This window comes from Aegilops tauschii, chromosome 3 (genome assembly GCF_002575655.3).
Source record: "Aegilops tauschii subsp. strangulata cultivar AL8/78 chromosome 3, Aet v6.0, whole genome shotgun sequence".
In the NCBI taxonomy this organism is placed as follows: domain Eukaryota; kingdom Viridiplantae; phylum Streptophyta; class Magnoliopsida; order Poales; family Poaceae; genus Aegilops; species Aegilops tauschii.
Genome location: NC_053037.3, coordinates 594,428,363 through 594,452,148, shown reverse-complemented (window position 1 = coordinate 594,452,148; position 23,786 = coordinate 594,428,363). Strand labels below are relative to the sequence as shown.

At 46.9% G+C, this 23,786-nt stretch overlaps 1 protein-coding gene across 6 annotated transcripts; it reads right to left on the bottom strand.

The window, feature by feature from the left end:
* Nucleotides 1–18,154: 18,154 nt before the first annotated feature.
* On the bottom strand, nucleotides 18,155–22,925 carry LOC120962040 (uncharacterized). Of its 6 annotated transcripts, none has more exons than XM_073511240.1 (3): nucleotides 22,845–22,925; nucleotides 20,999–22,744; nucleotides 18,155–20,387 (listed from the first exon to the last, which is right to left on the bottom strand). In XM_073511240.1, the coding sequence occupies exon 3, from the start codon at nucleotides 19,139–19,141 to the stop codon at nucleotides 18,434–18,436; it is 708 nt and encodes a 235-aa protein (XP_073367341.1). In that variant the 5' UTR covers nucleotides 19,142–20,387; nucleotides 20,999–22,744; nucleotides 22,845–22,925; the 3' UTR covers nucleotides 18,155–18,433. The 6 variants fall into 6 exon arrangements, with proteins under 6 accessions (XP_073367341.1, XP_073367340.1, XP_073367339.1 ...); XM_073511239.1 differs by having other exon boundaries at nucleotides 18,155–21,209; nucleotides 21,295–22,744; XM_073511238.1 differs by having other exon boundaries at nucleotides 18,155–21,857; nucleotides 22,665–22,744.
* Between the last annotated feature and the right edge of the window lie 861 nt (nucleotides 22,926–23,786).

The following is a 23,786-nucleotide window of genomic DNA, read 5'->3' as shown; positions in this document are numbered from 1 at the left end:
TTGTCCTTCTTCAGACGAGTCGCCTCCTTATTGGCTTCATCAAGGGCAGTTTTCAGCTTGGCATTCTCTTCCTCCAGCTTGCCGACTGAAGCCAGCTTCTGGTCAGCGAGTGCAATTTTCTCTTCGGCTGCTTTCTGTGCGGCTACGTGGTCCAGATCCTTCTTTGCCAGAGCCTGGTTCATTGTTTCTGAAAGAAAAAACACTCGGTTCAGAAAAAGCAAATAACACCTGGTTCAGCAACTGAGCAGTCGACAAGTTTTTTACCAGCAGCTTCATCCTTGGCCTTCTGCAAGTTCGTCTTGGCTAGCTCCACATCGAGATTGAGCTGAATCTGCTTCTGCTCCAGGTCAGCAAAATGAGCTCCAAGTTCACAGGATTTTTGTAATCAAAGGACAGTCAGTCGACAGATGAAAAGATTGGTTACTTCAGAGCAATAGAGTGATAAATTCAACAAATTCTAAGACTACTGCCGAATCAAACATCCAACAATAGTCTCGGGGACTACACCCAGTGGGCGCACTTAGCGTGCCCCCACTGGTCCAGTTTCCACTCGACATGGTCCGTCCAGGCCGAGTGTAAAAAAAAGAAACAAGAAGAAAGTTGTTCTCAGACCATAGTCGACTGCCCGCAGTCAACCACGGTCTCGGGGACTAATGACCCACAAGTATAGGGGATCAATTGTAGCCTCTTTCGATAAGTAAGAGTGTCGAACCCAACGAGGAGCTAAAGGTAGAACAAATATTCCCTCAAGTTCTATCGACCACCGATACAACTCTACGCACGCTTGACGTTCGCTTTACCTAGAACAAGTATGAAACTAGAAGTACTTTGTAGGTGTTGTGGGATAAGTATGCAAGATAATAAAGAGTGCGTAAATAAAAAGTAGGGGCTGTTTAGGTAAAGAAGCAATAAAGTACGTATGGCGAGTGTGGAAAGGTGGTGGTAGGAGTTGCGAAATTGTCCCTAAGCAATTGACTACTTTACTAGACCGATAGCAAGTTTTATGTGGGAGAGGCCACTGCTAGCATGTCATCCCTGACTTGGAATTCGATGCACTTATGATTGGAACTATTAGCAAGCATCCGCAACTACTAACGTTCATTAAGGTAAAACCAAACCATAGCATTAAGATATATTGGTCCCCCTTCAATCCCGTATGCATCAATTTGTATGCTAGGTTGAAGCTTCTGTCACTCTTGCCCTCCAATACATAGTCCTATCAACATACAACTAACCCTATGGTGTGATCCACGCGCGCGCTCATATGATGGGCACCAAAGGACAGCAACATAATCACAAGCAAATTAAACCAATCATAGCAATTCACCAATTACCGATAGGACAATGAAAATCTACTCAGACATCATAGGATGGCAACACATCATTGGATAATAATATGAAGCATAAAGCACCATGTTCAAGTAGAGGGTACAGCGGGTTGCGGGAGAGTGGACAGCTGTAGATAGAGGGGGGAAGGTGATGGAGATGTTGGTGAAGATGGCGGAGGTGTTGGTGTGGATCGCGGTGATGATGATGGCCCTCGGTGGCACTCCGGTGCCACCAGAAGCGAGGGGGAGAGAGCCCCCCTTCTTCTTCTTCTTCTTCTTCTTCTTCTTCCTTGACCTTCTCCCTAGATGCTAGGAGGGTTTCCCCACTGGTCCTTGGTCTCCATGGCGTGGGAGGGGCGAGAGCCCCTCCGAGATTGGATCTGTCTCTCTGTCTCTCTCTGTTTCTACGTTCTAGATTCTGCCCTTTCACAGTTTCTTATATATCCGGAGATCCGTAACTCCGATTGGACTGAAACCTTCGCCCAGATTTTTCTCCAAAAATTAGCTTTCTTGCGGCCAAAGAAGAGCAGCAACCGCCTTACGGGGGGCCCAAGAGGGTCAGGGGCGTGCCCAGGGGGTGCAGGCGCACCCCCTGCCTCGTGGCCCCCTCGGGCACCTTCTCGCGTTGATTCTTCATCCGATATTTCACAAATATTCCAAAAATATTCTCCGTCCGTTTTTACCCTGTTTTGACTCCGTTTGATATGGGGTTTGTGCGAAACAAAAAACATGCAACAAACAGGAACTGGCATTGGGCACTGGATCAATATGTTAGTCCCAAAAATAGTATAAAAAGTTGCCAAAAGTATATTAAAGTTGGAGAATATTGGCATGGAACAATCAAAAATTATAGATACGACGGAGACGTATCAGCATCCCCAAGCTTAATTCCTGCTCGTCCTCGAGTAGGTAAATGATAAAAAATTGATGTGGAATGCTACCTAGCATAATCTTGATGACATAATCTGATCATGGCATGAATATTAAGACACAAGTAATTCAAAGCAATAGTCTATTATTTGACATTAAGACAATAATACTTCAAGCATACTAATAAAGCAATCATGTCTTTTCAAAATAACAGCCAAAGAAAGTTATCCCTACAAAATCATATAGTCTTGCTATGCTCCATCTTCACCACACAAAATATTCAAATCATGCACAACCCCGATGACAAGCCGAGCAATTGGTTCATACTTTTTAACGCGCTTCAATCTTTTCAACCCTCACGCAATACATGAGCGCAAGCCATGGATATAGCACTATGGGTGGAATAGAATATGATGATGGAGGTTGTGTGGAGAAGACAAAAAAGGAGGAAGTCTCACATCGACGAGGCTAATCAATGGGCTATAGAGATGCCCATCAATTGATGTCAATGTGAGGAGTAGGGATTGCCATGCAACGGATGCACTAGAGCTATAAGTATATGAAAGCTCAAACTGAAACTAAGTGGGTGTGCATCCAACTTGCTTGCTCATGAAGACCTAGGGCATTTGAGGAAGCCCATCGTTGGAATATACAAGCCAAGTTATATAATGAAAATTCCCACTAGTATATGAAAGTGATAACTCAAGAGACTCTCTATATGAAGAACATGGTGCTACTTTGAAGCACAAGTGTGGTAAAAGGATAGTAACATTGCCCCCTTCCTTTCTTTTTTTTGGTGGGCTTCTTTGGCCCCCTTTTTTATTTAGGCTTCTTTGGCCTCTCTTTTTTGGGGGGGGCAATGCTCTAATAATGATGATCATCACACTTTTATTTACTTACAACTCGATATTACAACTCGATACTAGAACAAAGATATGACTCTATATGAATGCCTCCGGCGGTGTACCGGGATGTGCAATGATCTAGCGTAGCAATGACATCAAAAAACGGACAAGCCATGAAAACATCATGCTAGCTATCTTACGATCATGCAAAGCAATATGACAATAAATGCTCAAGTCATGTATATGATGATGATGGAAGTTGCATGGAAATATATCTCGGAATGGCTATGGAAATGCCATGATAGGTAGGTATGGTGGCTGTTTTGAGGAAGATATAATGAGGCTTATGTGTGATAGAGCGTATCGTATCACGGGGTTTGGATGCACCGGCGAAGTTTGTACCAACTCTCAAGGTGAGAAAGGGCAATGCACGGTACCGAAGAGGCTAGCAATGATGGAAGGGTGAGAGTGCGTATAATCGACTCACATTAGTCATAAAGAACCCATATACTTATTGCAAAAGTTTATTAGCCCTTGAAGCAAAGTACTACTACGCATGCCCCTAGGGGGATAGATTAGTAGGAAAAGACCATCGCTCGTCCCCGACCGCTACTCATAAGGAAGACAATCAATAAATACCTCATGCTCCAACTTCGTTACATAACGGTTCACCATACGTGCATGCTACGGGAATCACAATCCTCAACACAGGTATTTCTACAATCCACAACTACCCACTAGCATGACTCTAATATCATCATCTTTATATCACAAAACTATTGCAAGGAATCAAACATATCATATTCAGTGATCTACAAGTTTTATGTAGGATTTTATGACTAACCATGTGAATGACCAATTCATGTCAACTCTCTAAATGGATATAAGTGAAGCAAGAGAGTTTAATTCTTTCTACAAAAGATATGCCCACGCTCTAACAAATATAAGTGAAGCAAAATAGCATTCTACAAATGGCGGTTTTCTATGTGAAGAGAAACAGGCAATCCAAACTTCAAATGATATAAGTGAAGCACATGAAGCATTCTATAAATCCATACTCAAAAGATATAAGTGAAGTGCAAAGAGCATTCTAGAAATCAACCAAGGACTATCTCATACCAGCATGGTGCATAAAAGAAAAGTGAAAACTAAATGCAAAAGACGCTCCAAGATTTGCACATATCGCATGAACGAAACGAATCCGAAAACATACCGATACTTGTTGAAGAAAGATGGGATGCCTTCCGGGGCATCCCCAAGCTTAGACGCTTGAGTCTCCTTGAATATTTACTTGGGGTGCCTTGGGCATCCCCAAGCTTGATCTCTTGCCTCTCCTCCTTATCCTCATATCAAAACATCCTCGATCTTCGAACACTTCATCCACACAAAACTTCAACAGAAAACTCGGTAAGATCCGTTAGTATAATAAAGCAAATCACTACTCTAAGTACTGTTGCAAACCAATTCATATTTTGTTTTTGCATTGTAGCTACTGTAATATAACTTTTTCATGGCTTAATCCACTGATATAAATCGATAGTTTCATCAAAACAAGCAAACTATGCATCAAAAACAGAATCTGTCTAAAACAGAACAGTCTGTAATAATATGAACATTCACCATACCTCTGGTACTCCAAAAATTCTACCAAAATTAGGAAAAATAAACGATTTGTATAGAAAGACAGTGAAAAACGTTTCAGAACCATTTGACGTTCCAGTAAAAAAATGTAAAATCGTGCACTACAGCCAAAGTTTCTGTCCTGCACCGTACAAACCAACAAGCATTGTAAACATCCTAAAGGCAAACCTTGGCACATTATTTTTATAATACAATGGAATTGTACAAGGGGATAATTATTTTTGTTGAAAAGTTTCTGTAATCAAGATTCACAAAGTTTCAGTGAGCATGAACAAAGTTCAAGGAGCTCCCCCACTTCAACAATGCTTGTCTCTCTCACTTTCACTTTCCTTTTCGAAAAGTTTTGGGTTCCCCTCTTTATTTTTTTGTTTTTAAACTTTATGAAAGCACTCAACAGAAATAAATGACTCTCTAAAACTTCCGGGTTGTCTCCCTGGCAGCGCTTTCTTTAAAGCCATTAAGCTAGGCATATAGTGCTCAAGTAATGGATCCACCCGGATCCCAAGGTATATCAAAGCCAATTTTAATTAACAATGATTTGTAATTTAGTAGTGAGCACAAAGTAACATATATCATGTAATGACAAAGTCTAACTCTCTTCCTATGCATCGGCATGTCATAAAAGAACAATTCATGCACACATAGTAAAGGCCAATGCATAGTATAAACAATTTCTTGCAATTTTATCATGTTGGAAACATAGAGAGGTGGAGATATAGTTCCTCTCTCATAATAATTGCAAGTAGGAGCAGCAAGCACATGCATATTATATCTATCAAAATCATCATGTGTAGTAGTAAAACGCAACCCATCAATATAATCCTTAATAAGGGCAAACTTCTCCGATATAGTGTAGTTTGGAGAATTCAAAAAGATAATAGGACTATCATGCGTGGGTGCAATAGCAACAATTTCATGTTTAACATAAGGAACTATAGCAAGTGCATCTCCATAAGCATAATTCATATTGGCATCTTGGCCACAAGCATAGCAAGCATCATCAAAAAGGGATATTTCAAAAGAATCAACGGGATCATAACAATCATCATAGCATTCATCCTTCGGTAAGCACGAAGGGAAATTAAACAATGTATGAGTTGAAGAGTTACTCTCATTAGAAGGTGGGAACGGGTGATCAATCCGCTCTTCCTCCTTTTGTTCTTCGCTCTCATCCTCATCTTTTTCATCCAATGAGCTCACAATGTCATTAATTTCTTCTTCCATAGACTCCTGCAAAATATTAGTCTCTTCTTGGACAGCGGAGAATTTCTCAATAAATTCATCAATATCGGAATTGAATTCATAATTCTCATAGCAATATTTAAGGATAGCTAAATTTTCAGGTCTATAAACAGCATCATAAAGATTTTCACACTCTTTGAACAAAGATTCAATTTCATAAGCACCCATAAAAGCAACAAAGTCTTATATTTGTTCCACATCATAGTAATCATATATACCATTAGCATAAGAAGCTAAAGTTTTATTATCATTAAATTTGCATGAAAAGGGAAGGTGTGGAGCCTTCATCCTAGAGCAACAAGTATAATCATATCTCAAGCATAGTTGCCGAGCATACCACTTCAACATATAAATTTGATCCCATAATAGTTTCCCTTTTTGAGTCAAGCGATAATCCCTAAAGTATTCACGTTGATCCAACGTGTCTCCCATTACAAAATTGAATGGGGTTTTCTCAGGATTATCAAAGTAGTACATAATATCTATCACATAACGAGCATCGAGGGTTTTAGGAGGTTCCCCATCTCCATGAGTAGCAAGTAAACCTAATTTTTTTGGTATTTCATGTTCCATATCCATAACTAAAGATAGAGAACAACTAAGAACAGCAAATAAAAATTACTTAGCGATAAAGCAAACAAGCACACACGAGAATATTCACCCCACGCTATGACTCCCCGGCAACGGCGCCAGAAAAAGGTCTTGATAACCCACAAGTATAGGGGATCAATTGTAGCCTCTTTCGATAAGTAAGAGTGTCGAACCCAACGAGGAGCTAAAGGTAGAACAAATATTCCCTCAAGTTCTATCGACCACCGATACAACTCTACGCACGCTTGACGTTCGCTTTACCTAGAACAAGTATGAAACTAGAAGTACTTTGTAGGTGTTGTGGGATAAGTTTGCAAGATAATAAAGAGCGCGTAAATAAAAAGTAGGGGCTGTTTAGGTAGATAAGCAATAAAGTAAGTATGGCGAGTGTGGAAAGGTGGTGGTAGGAGTTGCGAAATTGTCCCTAAGCAATTGACTACTTTACTAGACCGATAGCAAGTTTTATGTGGGAGAGGCCACTGCTAGCATGTCATCCCTGACTTGGAATTCTATGCACTTATGATTGGAACTATTAGCAAGCATCCGCAACTACTAACGCTCATTAAGGTAAAACCCCCACCAAGCATTAAGATATATTGGTCCCCCTTCAATCCCGTATGCATCAATTTGTATGCTAGGTTGAAGCTTCTGTCACTCTTGCCCTCCAATACATAGTCCTATCAACATACAACTAACCCTATGGTGTGATCCACGCGCGCGCTCATATGATGGGCACCAAAGGACAGCAACATAATCACAAGCAAATTAAACCAATCATAGCAATTCACCAATTACCGATAGGACAACAAAAATCTACTCAGACATCATAGGATGGCACCACATCATTGGATAATAATATGAAGCATAAAGCACCATGTTCAAGTAGAGGTACAGCGGGTTGCGGGAGAGTGGACCGTTGTAGATAGAGGGGGGAAGGTGATGGAGATGTTGGTGAAGATGGCGGAGGTGTTGGTATAGATCGCGGTGATGATGATGGCCCCCGGTGGCACTCCGGCGCCACCAGAAGCGAGGGGGAGAGAGCCCCACTTCTTCTTCTTCCTTGACCTTCTCCCTAGATGGGAGGAGGGTTTCCCCTCTGGTCCTTGGTCTCCATGGCGTGGGAGGGGCGAGAGCCCCTCCGAGATTGGATATGTCTCTCTGTCTCTCTGTTTCTGCGTTCTGGATTCTGCCCTTTCACCGTTTCTTATATATCCGGAGATCCGTAACTCCGATTGGACTGAAACCTTCGCCCAGATTTTTCTCCAAAAATTAGCTTTCTTGCGGCCAAAGAAGAGTAGCAACCGCCTTACGGGGGGGCCACGAGGGTCAGGGGCGCGCCCCCCTGCCTCGTGGCCCCCTCGGGCACCTTCTCGCGTTGATTCTTCATCCCATATTTCATAAATCTTCCAAAAATATTCTCCGTCCGTTTTTATCCCGTTTGATATCAGGTTTCTACGAAACAAAAAACATGCAACAAACAGGAACTGGAACTGGCACTGGGCACTGGATCAATATGTTAGTCCCATAAGTAGTATAAAAAGTTGCCAAAAGTATATAAAAGTTGGAGAATATTGGCATGGAACAACCAAAATTATAGATACGACGGAGACGTATCAGGGACTACACCCAGTGGGTGCACTTAGCGTGCCCCCACTGGTCCAGGTTCCACTCGACATGGTCCGTCCAGGCCGAGTGAGAAAATTCCAATTCTAAGACCACAGTCGACTGCCCGCGGTCAACTATGGCCTCGGGGACTACACCCAGTGGGTGCACTCAGCGTGCCCCCACTAGTTCAAAGACTCAATCGACACAACTTAGTCGACTCAAGATGCAAAAGTATTCAGCAGTAAGTTAAAACACCCACTGGGTGTACAAATGCAAAACGCAGACTGATGAAAAGATCCCTCAAGGAAAGTTTTCAGGTAGCATATCCTAACAGAACAAGCGACAAGCTAAAGGGTCAGTCGGTGATCAACCAACCTAGACGTTGCTCTGAAGTGCTGAGCTAGCATCGTAGGCAGCTTGGCTGGCCTCCCGGACCACCTTCATTTGCTCCATCGTGATGCCCGCCTGGCGAATAGCCTCCTTGGCAGCACCCACTTGGTCCTCTGGGACGTGATGTGCAGCGAAGAGCGAAGATGGATCGGCTGGAGTCTGCGCAGTCGATGCGGAAGGCTGGGCACTCGACAATGGTACAACAAAAGTCACAGAAGTCTGGTTGGCATCGCCGGTCTCCTGGATCACTGGCTCCATCATTGGCGTCGACTGAGGCACCTTGCCAGATGATGTCTTCTTGTTTCTTCTTCCCATGGGCCTCAGCGGCACATCCTCGTCGTCGTCTGGAAGATCAATGACATTGGGAGGAGCTGCAAAAAGAATCAATTGCCAGAATTCAGTCGACCAACAAAACAACCGAGAAAGTAAAGACAGGATTACGAGAGTCGTACCCGGATTAGAGGTGACTGCATCTTCCATTTCCTCGTCTTCATTCCTGTAAGAAGAAGTCTCAGAGGTAGCAGCACTACAAATCGCAAGATTCAGTCGGTCATGTCTGCCAAAATGAGTCGACCAAAATTCAATTCATGCCAAACCAAGAAATCAAGTCCAACTATTACCCGGAAGCAATGGGAACGGTCACTTTGATCTTGGGCAAGGCCTTCCGCGGTTTTGATGGCGTAGCTTTTGATTGCTTCGGGGCCTTCTCAGTCGGCGCTGGAGAAGACGCCCGAGGGCGCTTTGAGGTCTGTCCAGCCTGCGCAGTCGCTTTGCCACGAATACTTGCCGGGTCGTGGGTTTGTTTGGATCGCCTTTCGGTGCGAGGGGTGAGTCGACTTCTTCACTGTTGCCAGAGTCGTCGCTTTCGTCGTCTTCTCCCCCATCAGAGTGCCACTCGCCGCTCTCGCCTCCGCTCGCCTCCCCTTCCAGATCCTGCCCCTGCTCTCTGTTGGGCATCGAGTACATCTCAGTGAGGGCCTGAAAGACAACAAGTGGAACAAATGTCAGTCGGTTGGCAAAAAGAAATTACACGATAGATCAAGAAAACACTCGGAAATTTAGAGTTGGACCTTGTCTGGTTCATACGAGTTGTCGAGTGGAGGGATCCTCCTGGACCCTCTGGGGTTATCCTTGTTACCAGTGATGCCCCTCAGCCACTGCGCCACTGTATCCTCGTCGACTTCCTCTGGGTGGATCCGAGGGGTATCATCAATGCCCGAATACATCCACATCAGATGGTCACGAGCTTGAAGTGGCTGAATGCGTCGTCTGAGGAAGACGCCCAACAGATCCAAGCCAGTCACGCCGTCACGAACGAGCTGGACCACTTGCTCGACCAACACCTTCACCTCCGCTTTTTCCGCCGGAGTCACTTTCAAGGCAGAGGGCTTCTCAACTCGAGCCATGGAAAAGGGGGGAAGTCCAGTAGACTGGCCTGGAGTCGGCTGGTCTTTGCAGTAGAACCAGGACGACTGCCACCCTCTGACTGACTCGGGAAGAATCATGGCTGGGAAGGTACTCTTGCCTCTCATTTGGATCCCAAGACCCCCACACATCTGGATCACATGCGTCCTCTCGTCACTCGGATTGGCCTTTTTGACCGACTAAGAACGACAGGTGAAAATGTGTTTGAAGAGACCCCTGTGTGGTCGACAACCCAGAAAATTCTCACACATGGACACGAATGCAGCGAGGTATGTGATGGTGTTGGGGGAAAAGTGATGAGGTTGTGCTCCAAAGAAGTTCAAGAAGCCTCGGAAGAAAGGATGGGGACGCAAAGAAAAACCGCGGTCAACATGGGTGGCGAGGAGAACACACTCACCCTCCTGCGGCCGCGGCTCGGTCTCGTCCTCTGGGAGCCGCCCAGATCCGTGGGGGATCAGTCCCCCCTCGACCAGATCGTCGATGTCGTCTTGCTGGATCGTCGACCGAATCCAATCGCCCTGGATCCAGCCGGGCGGCAAGCCGGATCTCGACGAGGACCCTCCCCAGCTCATCTTTTTCCCTTTCGCCTTCGCCGTCGCCATCTTCGCGCGCTCCAGAGCCACCGTCTTCTCCTTCCCCATCGCGGAGGGTGGAGTTCGGGCAGAGCGGCGGCGCCGATGGAGGAGGTGGATGCGATGGAAAACAGAGGAGGAAGAGAGGAGATGAGGTGCACTATGCAGAAAACCCCAGCCGCGACGCCTTATATAAGGTCTTCTCCCGAGTGACTGACTTGTGCGCCCGGACAATCCCGTCAAATCCCGCAACAGTCGCGCACGCAGTACGTGGCAAAAAAGGTGGCGTGGGGATCGAGGCGCCCCTGCCTAATCTTCTCTAATTACCGCGGCCTCCTCCGCCCCGCGCGCTTCCCGGAAATTCGAATCCCGCAAGATCCGCGAGCAGCAGAGCAACCTGTCAGACTGAAGATTTTTTCCCATACCAACACTCGAAGCTTAGTAGTAAAAGTTCACTCGACGAACTAAGAATGGATCAAGGCGACTGAAAAAGAAGTTGAAGTCACCATGTTGTTCATCGATCCCAGCAAGACGCATCCGAAGCGCAAAAATTGAGTCGGAAGTATTTTCAACTCCTTCTCCACTCGAACCCTGAACCATTCGGGGCTAATGGTAAAGCTATGTACCTAGGGTAGGGTCATAGGCCTGACCTAGACGCCCTGCCCTAGGACATTACCCTAAAGTCAGAAGCATTCAAGGGATACCATCATCCACTCGACTAGAAGCATTCCACTCGGTAGATTCAAGTACACTCGACCGTAATAGGAATCACTCGACAGACAGGAGACCTAAAGTCACTCTGAATAGCAATGGTCAGACGTTTATTCTGTAGACTTAATGGACATTTATGTCACTTTATTACTGGCGTTACCAGAAACGCCCCATCTTTATGTACCTTAAACCCTGTGTAACTGAGGGAGGGAGGGGTCTGGCGAACTCTATATAAGCCACCCCCCTCCTCGGGGACAAGGGTTCGCACCCCCTGTAACTCCACACACATATAATCCAGTCGACCGCCTCCGGGCACCGAGACGTAGAGCTATTACTTCCACCGTGAAGGGCCTGAACTCGTAAACCTTGTGTGTACAACTTCACCATAGCTGAGATCTTGCCTCCTCGTACCTACCCCCCATTCTACTGTCAGTCTTAGAACCACGACAGGGTCCGGGGACTGGCCGGGTCGAACTCCCACATGTGATGAGCCCGGCTTTGGCAGGGTAGAATCCGGCGAAAGAGCATCACTTGGATCACGCTGGCAAGACTTGTATTCCTGTCCACCATACTCTTGATGCGCCTCTGCAACATCGTCACCTCGTCGGACGATGCCCAGTCCAGACCTTTTTGAGCCAGGATGTAAGCCGCATTGGAGGCCCAGACCTGAACTCGGGGGAGGTGGCCCATGTGGATTCGCGGGGTTCCGTGACATAGAACCACCCCTGCTGCCACCCCTTCATAGTATCTACAAAGGTGCCTTTAGGCCAAGTAACGTTGGGGAGCTTGCTCACCATAGCGCCGCCGCACTCCGCGTGTTGACCATCCACCACTTTTGGCTTCACATTGAAGACCTTGAGCCATAGGCCGAAGTGGGGAGGTATGCGGAGGAACGCCTCACACACGACGATAAACGCCGAAAAATTGAGGAAGGAATTGGGGGCTAGATCATGGAAATCTAGCCTGTAGTAAAACATAAGGCCACCGACGAACGGGTGAAGGGGAAATCCTAGTCCGCGAAGGAAATGGGGAATAAAAACTACCCTCTCGTGGGGTTCCGGAGTGGGAATGATCTGTTTCTTGGCCGGAAGCCGGTGGGCGATCTCCTTGGCTAAATAACCCGCTTCCCGGAGCTCCTTGATGTTCCCCTCCGTGACAGAGGAGGCCATCCACCTACCCTACGCTCCGGATCCGGACATGGCTAGAGTGTTTTTTGGGAGCAAAGGGGATCGAAGCTTGGGCGCTGGAGCTCAAGGGCGGATGGGCTGAGGAAGAAGAAGGTGTGGGGTGAAAAGGTGGATTCTTATCCCCTTATAAAGACAGTGAATATAGAGCGTCCCCCCCCCCCCGAGCATTAAAACTTGCCTATTCCCAAGGGGTCGTGCGAACGGCACGATTGGATTACCCAAATCTGTCTTAATGAGAATCCCGCAATGAGGGGGCACGATCTCTGCTTTGACAAGACGTGTCAGTGGAAGTCGCGTGTTGAAACGCGAAGCGGGAGGCCCAAAAAACGGTTCGAGATGACAACAGAGCTGAACATGGCGTTTCGCTGGAAAGGGCCGTTAATGGATATATTCTAAAATATTAAGCTTTTATGGTTGTAATGTTAACCTATTGAATAGAGCCGGATATAGATCTCTTGTTCAGAGAGCAGCTTTGAAGTGTTCGGAGGAGGAACCCGCCTTGCAATGCCGAAGACAATCTGCGCGCCGGATACATCGTCATTGAAGCCAGGTTCAGGGGCTACTAAGGGAGTCCTGGATTACGGGGTCCTCAGGCGTCCGGGCTATGCGACGTGGGCCGGACTCATGGGCCGTGAAGATACAAGATGGAAGGCATTCCCCTGTGTCCGGATGGGACTCTCCTTGGCGTGGAAGGCAAGCTTGGCATGCAGATATGAAGATTCCTTTCTCTGTAAACCGACTCTGTGTAACCCTAGTCCCCTCCGGTGTCTATATAAACCGGAGGGTTTAGTCCGTAGGGGCAATCATAATCATACAGGCTAGACAGCTAGGGTTTAGCCACTACGATCTCGAGGTAGATCAACTCTTGTAACCCCTATACTCATCAAAGTCAATCAAGCAGGAAGTAGGGTATTACCTCCGTCGAGAGGGCCCGAACCTAGGTAAACATCATGTTCCCTGTCTCCTGTTACCTTCGATCCTTAGACGCATAGTTCGGGACCCCCTACCCGAGATCTGCCGGTTTTGACACCGACAATGGGGGCGTCGGGTACTCCAGGTGCGACGTGTTGCCGGCGTCGATGTGGGCGAGGACGGCTTCGAGGGTGCGGCCGGGCACGCCCCACCATTCGCGCCGCCCGTCGGCTTTGAGGCGGCCGCGGGGCACGGGCGTTTGCTGAGGCGACCTGGTCGGCGTGGCGGCGGTCGAAGTACATCGCCCACAGCGTGTGGCTGTCGGCGGCGTAGCTCGGCTCGTTCCGCTGCGCCTCCGACAGCGACGAACGGGTGCGCGCTATCTCAGCACGCCGTTCAGCGCCGGTGGGCACCGGGGGCACCGGGACGCCACCGGCGCTCAGCCTCCACGAGCCCGGCACCCGCATGTCCGGGGGCGCCGAGTAGTCGGCCTCGTAGAGGAAGCGCGCCTCGTCCTCGCGTAGATGGCATCGGCCGAAGTCGTTCGCTGCCGCGTCGTCGCCTGGGTAATGTTCGGCCATTGCTCGTCAACGGGGGAAGAGTGGGAGAGAGGGGCTTCGGTGGCGAGAAGTGGCGAGAATGGCGACTGTGGCGTTCACCGGTGGGGTGGTCGGCTTTTATAGCCGAGCTTGGGCGGTGAGAAGCTGCCCGCCGGGTGCCGCGTGGCGGGAGCGGGCGGGACGCGCGTCGCGGCGCCTTCACTGCGCCGCCCGTGAGGCAGGAAAGGAAGGCTGACCGGCACGGCAACGCGGCAGGCTTGGCATTGATTCCCGCAGGAACCGAGGCGATGAGGACGACGAAGGCGGCAAGTCGCTGACTCGGCGGACCCATTCCCGTTCGCGCTAAAATATGTTTCCCCGGCGCCCCCAGCCCCCCCCCCCCCAGCACGCCGCGTTCGGCCTGGGTCCGCCGGCGCCAAAATCGGCCCGAGCCGGCGAAAATTGGGCTTTTGGGGGCGCGGCTGGGCCGAATTTTCGGCGCCAACGACAAAAAAGGGGCATGTGGGGCCTGTTGGGGCGCAGCTGGAGATGCTCTTAGGACCATGGCAGCGCAATGGATCCCGACCCTTGCCGGCGGGAGGACTATTTTTATATGTTCCTTCCAGTTTTGTTAGCTTTTTTGTCCTGCTCAGAAAGCCGAGAGGGCGGTGCCTCCTTGAAGATGAAATAAGGTTCTTCCCGCCCAACACTCGTCCCGGTGGTGCGTCTAGCATCGTCGGTGGACGCGTGGAGGTGTGTATCATGTGGATATGTCTTTGGTGGATTTGTTCAGATCTGGTCGTCGTTCGTCTTTGTTCGTGTGTCTTCAGATTGAATCCATTTCATCTACACGTTTCATCGGCGGCAGTTATTGTTCTGGTGCGCTGGTCCTAACGTATCACTGTTAAGTGGCTGCATGAGGCCTGAGAAGCCACTGCTAATCATGTCCATTAGCTAAATGTATCATTACTTGCTTTGTTCTGACCGATCTACAAAGTTAGTTGGTTCATGAATCAATCTAAAATGCATCTGGCCGTGGACTGAAGACAAAAAAGCAGCAAAGTCACATCAGGATCATGGATACGTAAACACGACAGGTTACGGTTGCATGGCATCGTCGGGTGATGGTTAGTCATGGCGTGGTACGTAAACACCACAGGTTGGCACGTACATTTACCAGCTATGCAACAGTGTAGCGGGAAAAAATTGACTGTCCGGAAAATATTTTTCAGGCGACTAATGTATATAGCCTGTCCCTTTTGTTTTATCCACCGTACCTTCGAGTGCACTTTGAACTACTCATTTTGAGAAATTCTCCTACCCCTTTTCTTTTTGTTATGTAGCAAATGTGTAAGCAGATGGTGACAAGACGAATTCCCAAGACATGCACTTATATCAAGTTGCATCTACGACTAAGGTTTGATTTTCAGGGTAAAAATGTTGAGCCTGAGCATCAAGAACCTGCAACCTTTGAACAGTTTGCTCAATTTCATTGTGAAATACGTGATTGGCATAGTCATATGCAACTCTAGGATGACTTGGTCAAGCACACATGGACTCACATTGACAACCAGTAGATGTATAAGTTCATTTCTATTCAAGAATTCGATTGGGTTGTAAAACTATTTGGTTGTGTTTTTATTTGGACGTGGAATTATTTGTTTTGTAAACTATTTGCAATGCTTTATTTATTTGGTTATTTGCATAGTCACATAGGGCCTCAAGCCAAATGGGATGCGGCCGACATGCCGGCTGTGCGTTGAGCGCACGACCGGCGCATCCAGGAAAACGGCCAGACACCACCTAATTGCCCTACCCCAACGGATAAAATCTGGGTAAAACGGACGCCTGTTTGGGGTCGTGTGTTGAAGTTGGCTGTACTCATGGCGTGGTACGTACACACCACACAGGTTGGCACATACATTTACCTGCTATGCGACAGTGTAGCGGGAAAAAAGTGACTAATGTGTAGCATGTCCCTTTTGTTTTATCCACCGTAACATTGAGTGCACTTTGAACTACTCATTTTGTGAAATTCTCCCTACCCTTTTCTTTCCATTATGTAGCAAACGTGTAAGCAGATGGTGACAAGACGAATTCCCAAAACATGCACTTGTATCGGAGCTCTTTCAAGTTGCTCAATGGTCCCTCTATGTTATTCTTCTGGATTTTAAATAGTAGTCGAGATCCTCTGTTTTCAATTACCTAGTGAATCTTTTAATGAAAGTAGATTATTTTGTAAGTTTACAATGCTCGTCACACAAATAGAAGGAAAATCAAACAACCCGAATCACCATTAGAATGATCAGATATCGTAGACAGATTGGGACGCATATTACAAAGAACTAATATATTCAGTAATACACGTGAACTAACATACTACTGAATGTGTTAAAGATCCAACAGATTGGGACGCAAGTTTTCAGATTTTTCATCGAATCAGCATTTTCACTAGATACTTCGCCTATGAAAAATAGCCATAAGTGGCTGGTTAGCAAACCCACCTCTCATCTGTGCCATGTGTTAAAGATCCAATGGATTGGGATGCAAGTTTCCAGATTTTCATCGAATCAGCATTTTCACTAGATACTTCGCCACTTCGCCCAGAAACAATCTCTTTACCGAGCAGTCTTCACATATTCCACACAAAGTAAAAACCGGGTTGAATTACATTTGCCATCTTTCCCGGACCTAATAGTGGTAAAATTCAGGTGCAACATAGGGCAGAAACCAACTACCATAGCGCCAAAGCGAGCAATCGTAGGGGGCGTAGGACGTCAAATCAGACGACTCATAATCTACAGAATACTAGCAGAACGCCCGTACGTTGCTACGGGCTATCCGCAATATCTGTAACACCCGGGTTCAACACAAAAGCCCTATCCAATGACGCACTTTTCTCATTCCTCGCCAACTTTAGTTCTCGCTCCTACTTATTTCCTAGAATACTCTTTCTTTCTTTTTTTTCTCTTATTATTTGGAACACTCTTTCTTTCTCCAACACCATGCACCACTTGGTGGCTTTAGTTCTTTTTCCTTCCTGTTTTTGTAACACTCTTCTTTTTTATTGTAGCATGAACCACCTAGCTAGTGTTGTGTCGTGTTGTCCTCACCCACGAACATTTCGGCCACCGTCAGCGAGTGGACATCCCGCGGAGCATAGACTTCATCCATCTTGGTGAACGCTAGGTCGCCCATGTCACGAGCGCATGGTGGCCATTGCCCATGTTGGCAAGCGGTGCTCGGTGCTTGGCTATGTAACTGAGAGTCCGTTGATCGTTCTTGCCCATGAGCGCTTTCAAAATGATTCGCCACGACTAACTGCTTGCTTAATTAATTAAGTATAAAAAAGTTAATGATCTACCTATTTCTCTGCGTGCCTAATTAGCTGCCAACCAAACCAATTAATTATTTGACTAATTGGAAAAATCTCTACTTCTAATTATCTGTAGGCATAAAGAATTGTCTAAAAAATTAATTAATTGCATTAATAACTCAATTTTTAAATTGATTCAGTGCAAAAAAATTCATATTCAAATGGACCTAAATAGTTGCATACGTAATTAACTGTCTAGCTGATTAATTGCATCAATGGTTTGATTTCCAAATTGATTTAGTGCTCGATTTCTAAATTATTTTCGCATGAATGGCTGCTATCAAACAACTATGACGATGACTGCCGAGTAATGTAGGACACATTCAAATTTCTTGACATTTAAATGGACACACTTGATTTGAGAATGTAACCGTCTAGCTCTCTATTTTACTGACAAGAAATATAATATGACCGCGTCCACATGGCGGTCTGACGAGCCACCTCTCATCACGGTCGTCCTTGATGCCGTGATCCACTCCCTGGCATTCTCGAGCATCGCGCCAGGGTTAGGCCCAGCCATGACATCTTCCATGGTAGTTCGAATCAGCATTTTCACTAGATACTTCGCCACTTCGCCCAGAAACAATCTCTTTACCGAGCAGTCTTCACATATTCCACACAAAGTAAAAACCGGGTTGAATTACATTTGCCATCTTTCCCGGACCTAATAGTGATAAAATTCAGGTGCAATGTAGGGCAGAAACCAACTACCATAGCGCCAAAGCGAGCAAGCGTAGGACGTCGAATCAGACGACTCATAATCTACAGAATAAAACCAACTGCTTGTGGACATAGGCGCCTCGCCACGCCTTGGGACGCACAAGGCGATGTTGTCCTTCACCAAGATCTCCATTTCACCACGGTTCACGTACGGGATCCAAATGCCGTCAAGCTCTCGTTCGTGGCGCGACACGTTTTTTTTTTTAGAAAAGGAGGATGACCCCCGGCCTCTGCATCTGGGCGATGCATACAGCCACTTTATTAATTATTCTCACAAGACCTTACAAGGTCATACAACAGTAAGACTAAAGCCGCCGTCTAAGCAACCAACTGTCGCTACACCTATCCAGTTGATGAAGGGGCGCAGATAGCCTGGGCCTAATACCAAACAGACATCGCAGCCAACCCTAACATCTACGACCTGAGACCCCAACCTAGCCACTTGCCGGGTCTGGGGCACACACTGGTCCGGCGTGCTCTCAGAGGCCGCCGCCGTCATAGCGCGACACGTCAAGCCGACTCCACGAGGACGGTCCGCCGCCATCATCCTTGGGGGTGCTCACCATCAGAAGCTCGTCCCGGGTCGTCGACTCCACGAGCACGGCCCACACCGGCTCCGTCCGTGGGCTCGTGACGAGCCTCGCCCGCAGGCCGGCGGAGCTCCCGTCCGTCACCCATGAGTTCAGCTCGGAGTCGACGCCGACCGTGTAGAAGGCGCCCTTGTGGAACACGACGTCCTGGTACTGGTAGTTCCTCGGTGCCCATGCTGGTGCCTGCAGCGCCGTCCAGCATTGGGCGTCGGGTGCGAGGAACGAGAGGCCGTAGCTGCCGCTGTGGATCAGCATGACGACGTAGGTGCCGAGCCGGCGGCCGGGTGCCAATGCCGCCTTGTGGAACGTGCTCTGGCCCATCTGGTTGACGTTCTTGATGACCTGCTCGCTGCGGTCGAGCGACGAGGTGACGGGAGGCAGCGGGAACCGCCGGCCGGTGAGCGGCTCCAGCAGGGCCAGGCTGCACGCCCTGTCGACGGTGACCACCCAGCCGTAGGAGGAGCCGATGATGCACGCCGGGTGCGCGGAGTCGGTCTTGCTGTCCAGGGCGACGCCGACGGGGCGGTCAGACTCCCTGGCACAGAGGCAGATCTTCTTGGTCCATGGCTCCCTCCCACGGGAGTCGCAGTGGAGCATGGTCGGCCGCCACGTCGGGCACTCGCAGCGAGGGTCCACATGGATGTGGTGCAGCAGCTTCGGGCGTTCGAGCACGCGGAGGCGCGTGGTCTTGAGCGCCCGGCGCCACGACCGGCAGACGGCCGAGCAGGCGACGTTGTCGAGCGGCCCGGCGCGCGCCGTGCGATGTCGTCCAGGGCCTCCGTCGGCAGGTCGCAGAAGCCGGTGGGCGCCATTGATTTCGTTGCCCCTAAGAAGCGCCGGCGTTCCGCGTTCGTGTGCCGCGATCGACGCGCTGTGTTTCCAAGCAATATTGACACGATCACACGAGAATCCCTCCGAAACCTCTCGCAAAAAAAAATTCCCTCCGAAACCTACACAAATTGTAGTTTTTTTCCTTCGGTAGCAGAAGCGGGCCTGAGGAAGTTTTTTTCCTTCGGGTGTTGGACTCAGGCCCGCTGGCCGGCTTGTGCTGGTTACCGTGTTGAACTAGGGCCCAGACCAGGCGTTATAGGTGCACTCAAAACGGACTGCAAAGCCCGATGGGCTAAGATGCCTCTGTGTTTACACGTGCAAAAATGCTACATCGACGGGCTTAATACAGGGCTTCCATGGACCCTTCCTTTCAACTAAACCTTTTTCCCCTGACAAACAATTAAAAAAATCTTTGCCCCCCTGAAAACCGATTGTGGATGATATCAAACAGGGTTTTGGAGGGCCGCATATCACAATCCTGAATAAGATAGAAAGAAGAAGAGCAAATTTTGCTAGCTGCGATTTCATGTTTGAAGGCCGAGCAACGAATCAAGGCGCACACAAACCTGTAAAATTTTCTGTTTTGCTTACTGCGGGTCACCACTTGTGGCTTCTACACCCGCATGACTCCCTTTGTGTCCCTTTGATCTTTGGTTCAAATTAATAAAGTGTGGGGATCCCTAAAGAAAAACTAAACTTTGCACACCACAAATCCCTCAAAAGCATTGTTCGAGAATTCGGTAACTGGTAACTGCTCGGTCGACTACTGATTAGCAATTAATCGGTTAATCGGCCACTTAACTGAATTAATCGGTCGATCATTAATCGGCTGCACATGAGAATATATTGGCAACATGTAACTAGTTTTTCACGTATTGTACACCATATAATCCACTGTTCACAGGCACGTATTATACATTTATACTAAAATATGAGAAAACAGCCCCACAATAGGTAGAATTGTTACGTGGACAGTTTGGTCATGATGCATCCAAACCGGAAGGCAACAAACCTGCAAAATTGATGATAGAAGATAGATATGCATTTGTATATGCTCTAAACTTGTCAAGATAAATGAGTAAACGACAGCCATACATGTGACAACAAGAAGCCACACATGAGACATGATAAGATAAATTAAAATGACAGCCACACAACTTGGCAATATGCAGCCACACATAACAAGATAAATAGTAGCCACACATGTGAACATGGAATAATTCACTATAAGGTTCAACACAAATAGCATAATAGGTATTAGGTAATAAGGTTCATAGACCGCAAATACTCAAATAGTTACCTGACCTATCACCGATTAATCGGTTTGACAACCAGTTAATCGTCTGACAACCGATTAAATGCCAGTTAATCGGCTTGACCATTTAATGAACCGAGTATGCGCTATTCGCCTCAGTTAGGCACCGAGTAGTGATTAAATGGGCATTTAAATGGTAACTCGGCCGAGTTCTTGAACAGTGCTCAAAAGTGTACGTAAGCATTACAATTTGCACTAAATGCATCAATTCATGTCGAAGCTTGGTTTAGCTGGTCACATTTATGCACATTCTTTTGTCTTTGTGAGATGTCCTAGAAAATAGTACAAGTTAGAGGCCAGGACTATACCAGAGCATCATCGTAGTAAAGGGGGTGCTGGGCCGCATTGGCCGGAGCATTTGCATCTTTAAAATGGGCGCCTCCCTGGAGCTAAAGCTAGCAGAATTTGCATCTTTGAGTGGGTGCAACGTTGGAGCAGCATAGATCTCCACCCCACCCGTCTTTGCTCCATGCACATAATATAATCTTCTTCTTTATAATTTAAAATCATTTGTACTGCCTGTGGGGGCGACAAGTTCATCAATCAAATACTCTATTTAGGATACACTTTTAAGCTTGACACTTGACAGTGGATGAGTTAGCACCAGTTCCCAAAAGCATGATGGTGGTGCAGTAGGCGATGCTTTTTAAGGATAGATTGCTCTTGATAAAAATATATACTATTTAGTTGATGCCTCGATCGCTTTGCTCCAAATACGACAGGTGAGCGGAGCAGAGGAAGCAACGGCGAAGCTCCCCCTAGGCTTTTCTTGCTCGATGCCAATTGCCAAGGAACAAAAAGAACATTAACTAGAACCACAAACATAAACTGCAGAAAAATAACATATCAACCAAGTTCTTTACAGTTATAGAGCATGATGGTTTGCTGCCAAAAATTTGGCTAGCCAAAAGTTGGCATTGACAAAAATTGGCAATACCAATACTTGCCAAACTATTGGCAACTTTTTGTGAGATAGGCAAGACAAACCAGTAACCTACCAAAGTAGTAGCCAATATTTGGCACAGTGTCAAACATTGGCATAACAATTTTTGGCACCAAGGCAATTATGCTTATACTACACAACAGTGATAACAAACAACTTAATAAACAAGCAACCCAACTAGAAAACACAAAAAATTGGACAACGACAAACAGGGCAAACCATGCCTGCAACAAAAGAATAATTTTTTTGACAAATTAGTAACAAATACTATAACATCATACTAACACTACTTACTAAAATGCTCATAAAAAATTGAATTCAACAACTTCTTAAACTGCTCAGGCAAAAAACAAGATATCAACATTTAGGCTAAAAAATCAAACCTTCTTTCACTCAAGTAACAACTACCCTACTACCTATAACTATCAATGATTATACACACACTAGATACAAAAAATGAATGATCTTTTTCAGAAAATAAGCCCTTAAAACACAGAAAAAAACACCTAGAACATGCAAAAAGAACACATCTAAAAAAGAATATAAAACTAATAGGCAATTCAAATCCAAAACTGCAGTATAAGACCTAATGGTGGATTGGAACATAAAAGAAGGAAAATTGAGAAACCCTAACAATCTAAGACTAACAAAGGCTCAACATGGCGCAGATTGGAACAAGAAAAATTAACAATATAAACCTAAGAACCCCTAGCACAAAGGCTCAAAGATGGGGCTAACATCACACAAAGGCTTAAAAGATGGGGCCAACATCACACAAAGGCTCAACATGGCGCAGATTGGAACAAGAAAAATATAAACCTAAGAAACCCTAGCAACAAAACATTAACAAAAAAACTACAGAATAGAGGGCTACAAATCTACACCTCCAATCCCGCTTCAGTATGAGAACGAGGAGGGGACTGGCAAACCCTAGCCAACGCATGCTTGCACAAACGCATCGCACCAAGCATCAAACCTAAACCACGAACTAGAACTAATCAAAAGGACGAGAGATTCGAGCATATACATACCTGAAAAAGCAGATCTCCTCACGGATCCAAGAAGGGGGGCACTGAATCCGAGCACCATCAAAGACCAGAGCAAAAGAAACCTACAAAAAAGCATCAAACTGATAAGCTTCACGCAGATCTATAGAACAAAAGGTACCATCAGAGAGGAGGAAGAGACAGAACGCAACAAAATCGACTAACCCTAGCCAGCGAGGGGAGAGGAGGAGACAGAACGCGATGAACAATGAGAGAAGGGAGTGACTGACCGCACAGACGAGAAGTGGGGGGGGGGGGGGGGGGGGGGGGGGGGGCAACAAGCAGCCGGTACACCTTCCTAGTCGGGATGGGCCTCGGGCAGAATAACAGGTCGGACTTAACGGGCACAAGCACAGACGAGGGAACGAGCCCATATCAAATCGACTGGCCCAGAAAAAAGCGGTCAGTCAACGAAGCGAGTCCAACCCAAAAGCGTTCACACCAGAGAAAGAAAAAAACAACAGCACGAATCGCAAAGCCCGATCCAACGGATCAAAAATTGACTGATCATAATTCCAAAAACCAGGCGATTTACATATAGATATTGTGATCAAATATTTAGGATATACACTTTTAAGCTTGACACTTGACAGTGGATAAGTTAGCACCGGTTCCCAAAAGCATGATGTGGTGGTGCAGGTGAAAATGGACAAAACTGACCCTTATCTGAAACTTTGACACAAAATGACCATAATCTGAAAATATTTCACGAAATGACCCTTTTTGCATGACGCCCGGGGTAGGGCGCCGTGCTAGATAGCATGACCCACCGGGCTAGGGCGTCATGCTATTTGGCATGACGCCCTAGGCCGGGGCGCCATGCTACATGTCGCTACCATGGCGCCCTAGCCCGGGGCGTCATGCTCTTTAGCATGGCGCCCTAGCCACGGGCGTCATGCAAAAAAGGGGCCATTTCGTGAAATATTTATAGATTGGAGTTATTTTGTGTTGAAGTTTGAGATAAGGACCAGTTTTGTTCATTTTCACGTGGTGCAGTACGCGACGCTTTTTAAGGATAGAGCGCTCGTGTATATAGTTTTAGTTTGATGCCCCGATGGCTTTACTCCAGATACGACAGTGGAGCGGAGCAGAGGAAGCAACGGCGAA